Raw genomic sequence first — 12226 nt, forward strand, 5'->3', positions numbered from 1 at the left:
TGTTGATCGTTTGCAATAAAAAAAAAAGGATAAAAATGAACTCTTAATATTAGGTTTTCACATTTATTTTACATCTATTAATATTTATTAAATAAAATTAATGAACCATTCTAAAATAAATGTAGTTGTAATGTTCTATTTTTTTGCATACAAATATGAACTCAAAATAACAAAATATTGAAATTTTCAATAAAATATGTGAATCAATTAGACGCTAGCAGAATACATTAAACATTTTCAATGTTCACTAACCATACTACTGATTGTGAATGATGACAAATAATATACAAAGTGCATAAAAATTTGAATTTCATTGTTGAAGTTTAAAATGTATCAAGGACACGATGCCCGATGATTTAAGAATCACTTTTATCGCTCAAGAGCAGGCCTCTTGCATGCATAATCGATGACCACTCAGAAAAAAAAATCAGTTACAATTTTAAAAGTAACGTCATTTGACTATTAAAAGGGTTAAATATTTAGAACGCTGTTCTTAGACTCTTATTTTTTAGTGGCCAACAAACAAAGACTTGTCAGGACTATAACACGACCTGTACAACACTGTAGGTTTATCTACGTTAGTTTAACCGTGGTTAATTAAAATATAATGATTAATATCCAACTCGTAATAATGAAGGGAGCAAATATGTGCAATGTATCATTATATTCTATATTGTATTCGCCGGCAATCGAGAGAAGCAATTCATTTATTGACTTATTTCTTATATATTTATCTTTCTATGTTATGGCTTCCGAGTATTCTTGTACTCCTAATATATTATAAACACCGAACGTAATAAGCTTAATACCCTTTGTTTATATAATATTTGAATAAATAGAATTTATCAGTATTTAAAATCAAAAAATATTATAATTATATATAATTACTTTTTTAAATTTGGTGTTTACATAAAATGTTTTTTTTTTTCATTAATACTGTGACAACGAAGTGATTTTTTATTGTTTGAACTAAATATTATTTTACTTAGTAAAACGTTTCTACAAAACATTCAAAGTATTTTAAATTATATAAAGAATGTTAAACACTAACAGCGATACTCAACTCCAAAACAATTCGTCTATTAAATATAACGAAAACAATTTAAATTATTCGGACCGTTTTAAACCACAAGAAAATCATAAATTTGGCCGAGGACCTATTATTCGTCAATATATGAGTGGTGTAGGCGTTATTACAGAAAGGTATATTTCAGATGATAATTTATTGTATTTTGAATCAGGAAATCTCTCAGATCCTTCTACGTCGAATTACGATGTAAGATCACTTGATTATTTGACTGAAGAAGAAGAAAAGGAAGAAGAAAAAATCATGACAACCATGCCGGTAAATTGTCCATGTTATGAAAAAGCATGCGAAGAAGAATTTAAAAGAAAAAGATCGTTAAAAAATTTTTTTTTATCAATTTTTCAAACTTTCAAATCATGAATAACTAGATTGTTATCGAGGTTGGATAATGGATATATTACACATAAATCATCGAAAATTGCCAATAATTACAACATAATAATATTATAGTGAAGATATTTTACTGTTTCCAGTTGCATAATAAATAATCTGTTAGATAGTAAAAAACAATGTAATATATAAATAAATATAATGTTAAATTTAATGTAAGCTATACTTGATGCTCAATGCTCAACAAATAAAATATATACACAGTAATAAGTTATAACTGGAAGAACAATCAGAAGAAGTTCACTATAGTGTTTAATTTTGTTTTTATACAAAAAAATTAACCATAAACACAAACTAAAGCACCATTCACAAGTTTAAGAATAAAACAATTGTATAAAATAAGACGCTTGAGTAAATAAATAATTATAAAATTTGAATTTCCGTAAACATCAATTAATAATAGTGTAGATATTTCAATAATGTATGTTCTATATTCGACACACACGCGATAAACATATAGGTAAAGCCTCAAAAACCAGCTTAAAATCGAAAATGAATATTTTTTATTGAAAAAAAAATCAAATCGAACAAGGCCTGCAAAATCTAAGAAATCGAACCACAATCGAAAGCATCATGAAAAAAGCTGACTTAAAGATCCATCGTATTTCAAAAAAAAGTTTTGAGTAATAATAATTTTTTTACAGCTACAAGTATTTACAGTAAAATTCGCTTCAGACGCTCTTCGTGGGACTAGCTCTAAAGGGCCTACCCGTCTTATGCAGGAGGCGTCTTAAGCGGGAGTGCTTTAAGCAAAATTAAACGTATTATATTTTAATTGAAAAAAAATATATTAATATAGTAGTTCAAATAAAATAAATATTACCTACTTATCTAATCCTGAAAAGATTTTCTAACACTTTAAAAGTAAAAGAATAATTATTATTGGTATCATAATATTCAGTTTGTTCTATGACAATTGTCAATATTATATTTATTTATAATGTCAGAAATATTTTTTTAGTAACCATGTAGCAACGACGAAAAAAACTTAAAAAAATAAAAGAAACATTTGGTATTATTAATTCTTTGTAATATTTTCAAATAGAGGACAATATTCCACAACAACAAACTTTACTAATAAATTAAAATTGGTCGAGAAAATTCAAATACATTTTTCGATTACCTATGTATTTTATGCATTTACGTAGGTATAGGTAGTCTCAGATCACTATATATAAAACCGTTCTATGAAGATTTAAAATGGTATACTTGTGGAAAGACTCTATACAATAGAACCGTATTTTAGGACCAACCTGGCTGAGCTACACTGTATTAACAATAAATATTTTCATCTGTAAAACTTTTGTGTTGGTATTTGGAGTAAATAATAATTTTTCTTTTAAAAAACAAACATTACTTTGGAAAAATACATTTACATAAATGTGAGCATTAAAAGTGTGCACAAATACTTGATGTAACTTTAAGATTTATATTTTAATTTGATTTACGAAAGTTGAAGTAAATTAAAAACAATTATTCTAAATATACTAGGAAAGAGTATACTAATAATAATATGTCGTGGCTTGTGTAAATCGGAATAATAGCTCTTCGACATTTTTTTTCTTTACCCACCTACACAAATAAGTTATTCCGTACTATCTACTCATCGATTTACCAATGGTCAAGTGGAAAAAATAACTCGAGAGTCATAGATATTTTGTTTAAATTAAAAATAAAATATATGCTCATTTTTATGACGTGAAGTGGGTACAAAATACGAGTTTTGTTTAATCGGAATTATGCATTGAAATATGTATAATATATAACAATTCTCAGATGTTTAAGTTGAAAAGCACTTAATTAGTTATTGCTTATTAAATAAATAACAGGAACTCAAGACAACCAATTTATGGTTTTGTGTTTGTTTATTATGAAAAAATCTGTTAGTCCAATTTTAAATGATTTAAATAAAACCAATTTAATGAAGTAAATAATAAACATTTATTCACTCGGTAAATCGTGAGTACAATGGTCAAAATATGTACTTGAACTGGATTTTATTTTCTCAGGGGTCCTACTCTAGTTAGGTCATTGCTGGGCATCTTGCTGATACTAACAGAATTACCATTACAAAAACAACCCACGTTGTTATGCAAAGTTTCATCAACATTATTACTATACTTTTTTTCGAATATAATAAAAGAGACTTAATTCGATTTTAGACTCAATATCTAACACTGATTTCATTTGTTGGTTTTTATTATTATAACAAATCAGAAATAGTGAATGAAAAATACCTTTTTTTTTTCGATCCGTCGCTATATAAATACCGTCTTCTCTTTTCCAACTAATTTTTGGTGTCGGTGATCCTTCTGCTTTGCACGTAAGGGATAGATTTTGATTTTCCCGGATGGACACTGAAGATGGAGAACTTTCTTCATCAATGATATTTGGTGGTACTGCCATACAAAAAGTTCAATATTTTACCAAAGGAATAAAATATAAAAATCAAATAATATTGTACATCTATTAAATAATAATTTACAAACTATACAATTTCTAAACTTCTAATTACCAATGGCAAATAAATGTATAATATATAATATATAAACATTTTAAGATCACACATTAATTAATTTATAATGCTATAAAAGTATGTTTTATTTTATCAAGATTTGGGTTTTTTTGAATTTTAATTAATAACTTCAATGCTACAGGCTAAACATTTCTGAAAGAACCAAAAATTAAATTTTAATATAATATTAAACTGTTAGTAAACTTATTAGTTATTATTTAGTTTACATAATTTGGTGATTCGCCAAACTTACTGACACTCATTTTTTCCCTTTTAAATTAATTTATTAAAATTCTGATTTTTTAATTTGAGGTACCTATACCAAAAATCATATTTCCAAGTTCTTAGAATTTGTATATCGTTTTAATATTACTATGTGGTGATAAAAATCTTATTTTTTTCAAATACCAATTTTTTCCCTTAAATTGTTAAGTAGATGACTTTTTAAAAATGTTAATGGATCCAAATCAAAATTTGAACTAGTAGTTCTGAGCTATTTAACTTCGTGTACCTTGAATAATAAGACATTATGATAGTAGGTTTGGAAGATCACGGGAGATCACGGGGCTATGATTATACTAATATTTTATTAATTAATATCTATCTAATTAAAAGTCATAATTAGTAAAAATTTGCCAAAGTATATTTTTGAGTACTAGATGAAAATAATATAAAACAGAAATTGTACTTTATTGTAAAACCATTTAAAATCTAAATTTTCTTTAAAATCATGGTTCTTCTATAAATTTACAAAAATTCTAAAAATAAAAATTTGAATGTATAATTATATTATATGATTAAAAGAAAAATGGGGTGAAACATGGATTGCGAAGCACGTTGTATATGTCACCAAAATACAATTAATACAACTCAACAAGGATTTTATTATATTTACATTTAACATTGCTTGCATTAACAAATACATTACAGAAAGTACCTATGTTATTTTATCATAGCAAATGTATTATTTCACCAATTAAATAAGACATCAATGTGAAAAAATACCTCGATGTCAGATTGGAGTGACCATTTCATGAAAAAGTGATTAATTTTGTGAAATTTCCTAAACTGTGAAATAAGATCTCCATATCATGAAATAACTTTTGTTGAAAAGACAGATTTCACAAAGTGGTTACAAATTCTAATTCTAGTAATATTCTATAACAACATGTAATTTGGGAATAATAATAGCACTAATAACGCGAGAAGTGATGTTTCCTAGACCGGACACAGTCAAAGACGTACTCACCGACCACCTGTAAGTATCCAACTTGACTGATCATGGGGTTTGTGTTCACTTGACACATATAATAGCCTCTGTCTTCAGGTTGTGCGCCCTTGACATGCAACAGCCACGTTTTTTGACTATCGTGGGTGATCCCAAATCGTGGTATTCGGGCTATCACGTGACGATGAATTGTCAAAATCATTTGCCGATCGATGTGAATCCACGCTACCTATAACACACATTTGAAACAAAACAAATTTAACATTTACGGTCATTGGGCAACATTCAATTTATATCTAAGGTGCCTTTAGGTAATTTAGTGTCTCACAAAACACTACGGTTAGAAAAAAATTGATTTTTGTGGGTTATCTGCAACCACTAGCTGGTATTGTTTTAGTCATCAAACTATTGTAACGATTGTGAGGCCTGCTGCTTGGAACTGCCCGAAATCGCCATAAAGTGAACATTGAGACCTTACAATAGTAAAGATGAGCATATTTTTAAGTGCGTTTACGTCTTGTAGATGGACTGTACTGCAGTGCGCGTGCTTATGAATTCGTCGACTAGATTTCTGATAAATATTTTCGGTACCTAAATGTTTTACCTATTTAATATGATTTCCACCCAACGGTTGGTCCGGATACGGATAGGATTTCAATATTGTTGCAAGCAGTTAACGGGATGAGACGATGTAATATCTCGCGGACGTTTAGCCGGGCGTGTGGCGTCTACCGCTATATGTATAGCGGAAAACCTTGGTCATAACGCCATTAATAACGAAGGAAAGATGTCCACGGGAAAGCTGCATGTTCCTACAATTTCCGTTAAATGTTACCGTCAAGGACGGAACTTTAACCATTATTGCCAGATGTCCCCTACGGTCTACTACAACAAAGATGTATGTATATAATATATAATATATAGTATATATATAATAAATGCCGTTTCCGTCTCTCATTTTCTGTTACACACACTCTATCATCCTCTCGTAGAGTCAATTTGTGGCAAGGTTTAATGAACTTTAAAGCTTACAAACACCGGATACGTGTAAGGCATTAATTTTGTTTTTACCCCAATCGGTAAACTAAAAATTACCGGTGTAATATTCATCATTATAAATATTCTATAATTAATATTTTAGATTATTAAATAAACTAGTCGATACAATGTACTATGTGTATTGAAGTTCTCTTTGGGCCGAGGTCAGGGTGAACCAAGCTCTTCAAAACAAAAATGGACCGATTTTAAGAGAAAATATTATGTACATTTATAATAAATTATTGTACATGTCAGTGGTTCTCAACCTTTTTCAAACGACTACGTACTGCGATTACCAAACATTTTACTTTTTAATGATGCTTGGTTACCCCTCCCAACAATTAGTGTAAAGTTAAATTTAATATAATTGTTTTGGTTAAACTAATTTAGAAAACAAACTAAATAATAAATAATAAATCTAAAAATTTTCAAATAGATATTTAAATTTAAAAAAGACAGATAAGTACTTTATTTTTAATTTTGATAAATAATAAATTTAATAATTTCAACATTAATTAGAAACTTGTGCTTGGATATTTTCCATCTTTGATTTTATGTCTGAAACAGTTACTCTTAAAATCTCCTTCAGCATTCAAAATTGATCAATATTATTTGTATTTTACAATGACTAGTAAATGTGATTTTAAAAAATAAGTTGAGACAAACGGAAAAGTCAAAAGTTTTTACTTGTTTTAATAATTCTGAAAATGCAGATTTAGTGGAAATCCAAGATTTTGATATGAAAAGGCGATGTATTATAGGCTATAGCTCAATTAGTTTTTCGTTGATATTTGAGAAGATGCATACATCTTTTTATCTACAGTGGAATTGAATCAAGACTTGAAGTATAATAATCTTGGTAATTTTGGTGTTTCAACTATATTTTTCTATCAATAATTTTTGATAGAAAAATACGTCGAAGTTTTTGGTTATAATATATAGTTAAGTAGGTATGTAAAATATATATAGTTATAATATTTTAAAATATGTTCATACGTATTTTTAATAATATAAGCAAACATTTTAAGCTTTTAAACTATTGAAAAACGAGACGAAACGTCTGCGATTGTAATTTATAATACAATATACTAATCATATACAACTATCGCAAAAAGATAAATAACATATAAATATAGACTATTATAGTAGAATGATGTATTCATGGTTTTGGAAGTTTTAATAGCAATAACCGATAAATTGCTGATTTTCCGTAATATTCGAAAATATGGCTCTGTTTCAACTTTCAAGTAAATACAGTAAATCAATATATCTTTTCATTATTTAGTATTAGATTTTTGCTACTATCTACTAAAATGTTGGGAACCCAACGCTAAGCACTACTGATGTATTGAGTAAACAATTAAATGATGAATTAAAAAAATCATTCTTGTTTTTATGTATGGAGTGTATATTATGAAAGTAAAAAAACAATAATAAAATATTATAGATAATAAATGTTACTAAAATAATTAACAAAATATTCGTTTCATAAATAATATATATTTTTACTGAAATGTATAAATATTATTTGTTAAATATTAAAATTGATATGTCAGTAGATTATTATAGGTACTTTTTACATTTAATACCTACAAGTACACTGCAAAGAAAATTAGCAATTATTTCAAATGTCTAAATATCAAGAACTATTAAGTTGCGAGTCTTTGGCTATTAATTACCTTAGAACATATTTACCTAACCTGATTTGATCATTGGAATATTTCAATTTTTATAACTTCCATATTTTAAAGAAACTCATATAATATAATAATGTACTCTTCGAATATGTCACCAAAAACATATGGGTCAAGTCTGCGGAGCGTAAATTTATCTTCTACACATTGTGACCGATTACTGTACGCATTGTTGCAGTTCAATTGAAACTCTACCCGTCGGTTTAATAACCTGGGGGCACGAGGCATATAGGGGTAAATAATAATGATGGAAAAAAAATCACCAGCCAATACATTGGAAGCTTTTTTCGAAAACTTCTTGTAACGCAAAAATAAAATGGAAGGAAAAGAAAAAGGAATGAAAGTGTCTCGGGATGCGACTGGGGTAATTTGAAAAGGTTAATAGAGGGGGCGGCAGTAGATACGGATCGAGGGAAAATACCAACAGAAACATGTGTGAAGAATAAAATATATGTACGATGAATACCGTCTAAGCCATATTTAATAGAGTGTGTTGGAGCGGGCGGAAGCCTATCCGCAGAGACAGATTGACAGATGCATGTCGATTCAGTATAGGTATATAACGACAATATTATTTTCGCGTGCATAATCATTATTTATTTAAGCTACCGCAAATCCGTGGTTGTGCGTGTGTGTTGTAAAAATAAGAAAAATATGAAAATAAAAACGGGTGGAGGATATCACCGCTATTATCATTACCTAATACCTATGTCTTATGTACAGCGTAATATACCTTTAAGTATTAAATATTGGATACAGGTATGCAGCGCGTTTGACACTAACAATTCGGCTCCCAGACCGCTCCTCGGCCCCGGGCTTACTTTACATTGTGTTTTTGACACATTTTTTTTTATCATCACAGATTAGGTAGGCTATAATATGATATATGGAAAATGTCATACGCTCGATTTTGGGATTCACCACGACGCATAATACTACGGCAGACGTGGGTGGAAAGTGCCTTGTCGAAATTTAAGATCGCATGTAAACGAATACGACCTGTCGGTTTATCTGTCGTGCCAATATTGCGGAAAAATATTATGAGATCGTCGGTGAACGCCGTCAAACGACGTACATGCTCGGACAAAAGTTCATTTGAATACGGTTAGACCTCACAAATCCTCACGGGTTCTGTGTATTCATACATAATAATATACAAGCTTGGGCTTGACAATCGTAACGTATTTCGCCCAATATACCTATTTGTCACGACATTATAATATGACATGACGTGGCCGATTCTAATAATGTTTAGAAAATCAACATTTCGCAAAGAACTTTAAAAAAAAAAATTATTTTATGTTATTCTGTTGCACCTTAAGAAATCTTTTGGTCTAGAGTGGTCGAATCGAAAATAGCACCGATTGATGTGTATGGAAACCTCGTGAAGAATATTCGAAACTACGAAATAAACGAGTGTTTGTCGATCATATGAACAAATTTTAATAAAGCTCCTGGACATTCTTGTCGAAACCGTCTAATTTAAATACATTTTCGTTTTATACTATTTAATGTATTTTTATATTTTAAGTCAACTAACGAATGAATTATATAGTAATAAATTTACTACTAAATTAATTAAGAATCAAGTTGATAATTATTATTGGCTTTCTGATAAGTAGTAACTCAACCATGTACTATGTATATATGTGTATATTTAGAAAGAAATACTACTCCTGCATGTTTGAAAGTGTTTAAACAAGTTTCAGATACGCTGATACGATCGTAAACACTGAAATACGTTGTATTCAAATAGTATATTATGCAATATATGATGTGTGACCATGCGGTTTGTCTTGAATCTTAATAAGTACGTCAGATATCTCTGAAAGAGCTTATACCGAAATCAAAACATCCAAATAGATAAGTACAATCTACATTAATCGAATCGAAATTTGCATTTGTATATTATTATTGTTATGTATAATAATGAACTTTCGAACTAGTGCACACAAACATATTATGTTATCAGACTCTCACGACGTCATTGTTTTCGCCTTTTACCATATCTCAATGTATCTACAAAGGGTCAAAGTTTAGATTGAGAGATAACCGATGGGCGATGAGGTGGTTGTGAAAACGGTGGTCGAACAAATCTCTCATGCCAAAATGAGACTGTTCAATAAAAGTTAATTGGATAATTCTAAGTCGGAGTTCAGATAAGATTTGGAGCTATACGTTTGTATTGTACGTATATTACGTTAGTGATACAGTTGTAATACCACGTGAGTTATTCAGAAATAATGAGAATGAGAGAATTCATTATAAAAATAATTCAAAATGTAGTACTTTTGTTAAGTACAAAAGTCGGCAGCAGGAAACCATTACTTAGTTTATTAACTATTCCATGTTCAAAAGTATGTCAATACGATATTCGATTATTAGTTATTATACAATCAATTAATTATAACATAATTAAATGGTTGAAAAATGAATGAACAACTTTACCGCAGTTAATTGAAAATACAACACTCCAGTAAATTCAAACTACGCTAATCAAAATAATGCAAAATGATTATAACATTATAAAAGTTGCACGCGCCATAGTTGTGTGAATTCAGTATGTATGACTATGTGAATGGAACACCCGGAAATGCTCTGAATCTCCATTCTCTGTACATTTAAACTACAAATAACTACATTACAATGAAACTAAAAGCTAGAAGCCCTAGCTTAACTCACAAATTTATTTCGATATCAACAATAATACATAAACATTGTACCATGTAGATTTTTTAATTATTCGTCAAAAGGTCTTAGTTTACAATTTAACTTTCAAGAGCTTTAAAATCGCAATCGTAAAACCTATTTAATAATCAATATACAATAACTTAGAATTAATAAACAATCTAATCGCAATTGGCATTGATCAAACTAATATTTAAAAACATTTTTGTTTTTTTACTGACCAACTATCAATGGCCATTAGTTATTTTAGAATGTAGAGGTTAAGATTGGTAAGGTTGATACGTTTGATTCAAACACGTGTATGTGTGGCAAAGATTTACCACTAAGGTTGTCGCCCATTCGGCAACTAGTGGCATCGGCCGGTGCTGGCACCCAGGGCACATCAGTGACTGGAGCCAGGCACCGCGACACTCAATAAACTATAACAATGTATGATAATATTGGAATTATGATAAACCAATGTAGCTAAAGAATTTTTAATAAGCTGTCTTAGTAGAATGTTCACTATTTCTAAGTTTTCTTAATTTTATAGAAACCTAAAAAAAAATGTAGGAGTAGCTTGTGTCCAGTTAGACATTTATAAAAGTTATTTATTTTCGTAGCTTACATTAGAACATTTAATATATGGTCCCCAACAAGTTATTCTATTTTTTTCAAAAAAGTTCACCGGAAAGATATTACAGCCATGAGATATTTTCGATTTTCATAATTTTTTTTTTTCGTGATTAAATTGTTTCATTTATAAAATAGTTAGTATTTATAATATAGTTTGCTTGGATGGCTCAACATCTCCGATTAGAATCGCTATTAAATGTAGTTAATCATTTTATCTTAATTTTTGTGATTATAATATGATAGAGTAGTATGCGTAATTTGAATCATTGATACACCAATGAAAATTAAAACATCAACTAAATTGTTTCGGGGTTTTAATTTATTGCATATTGTGTTGTGGTTTTAAAACATATTACATTTTATAATGCGGTTAATACTGACATAAATATTCGTAATAATTTTGCATTAATTTTAATTAACAACCACAGTGATAGTCATTACTTCATGCTAAAAATAATGAATACCTGAATTACTATTTATTAGTCACTAACTTATTCATACAAACAGAACCATATTCTACTGAAAATTACATTATTACAAATAGGTAAAGTATTTAAAGTAAATAAATAATAAATTTAGTTTTAGTTTTGTATGTACATTGAACATAGCAAGTATAATATTAAAATAATGGTTATATTTGTTTCATGTCAACACACAAGACGTAAATAAAAGGTCATTGTTTAAAGAAGGCCATTTTAAACGGTTTTGTTAGAAATATATATATAATTTTTATTACATGCCATTGAGTGAAAAAAGAAACTAGTAGAAAGTTCAACTGATCACACTCATAATTAAATAAGTATTAATAAAATAAAGTCTTAGTTGAATATGAAAAAAAAGTTTGGTTAGATTTTCTATATCTAAAAAATATAATTAAATATATTATGAAAATTAATATTAGAAATTATAAAAATCCACCCAAATTAAATAAATAATAACGGTTTATAAATGTGTTATTGTAGAAATAAAAT

General features: G+C 28.6%; 1 protein-coding gene across 2 annotated transcripts in view; it reads right to left on the bottom strand.

Annotated features, from left to right (window-relative positions):
• LOC111031765 (lachesin-like) overlaps positions 1–12226 on the bottom strand; it is a 124088-nt gene that overhangs the window by 23262 nt on the left and 88600 nt on the right. For both annotated transcript variants that reach the window (XM_022311849.1, XM_022311848.1), the window contains exons 3-4: positions 5242–5449; positions 3715–3876 (exon numbers count right to left, since the gene is read on the bottom strand). In XM_022311849.1, coding sequence (XP_022167541.1) covers positions 3715–3876; positions 5242–5449 — 370 coding nt within the window. The remainder of the gene's footprint in view (positions 1–3714; positions 3877–5241; positions 5450–12226) is intronic.

The sequence above is a fragment of the Myzus persicae genome, unplaced genomic scaffold (assembly GCF_001856785.1).
Source record: "Myzus persicae strain clone G006 unplaced genomic scaffold, MPER_G0061.0, whole genome shotgun sequence".
Classification (NCBI taxonomy): Eukaryota; Metazoa; Arthropoda; class Insecta; order Hemiptera; family Aphididae; genus Myzus; species Myzus persicae.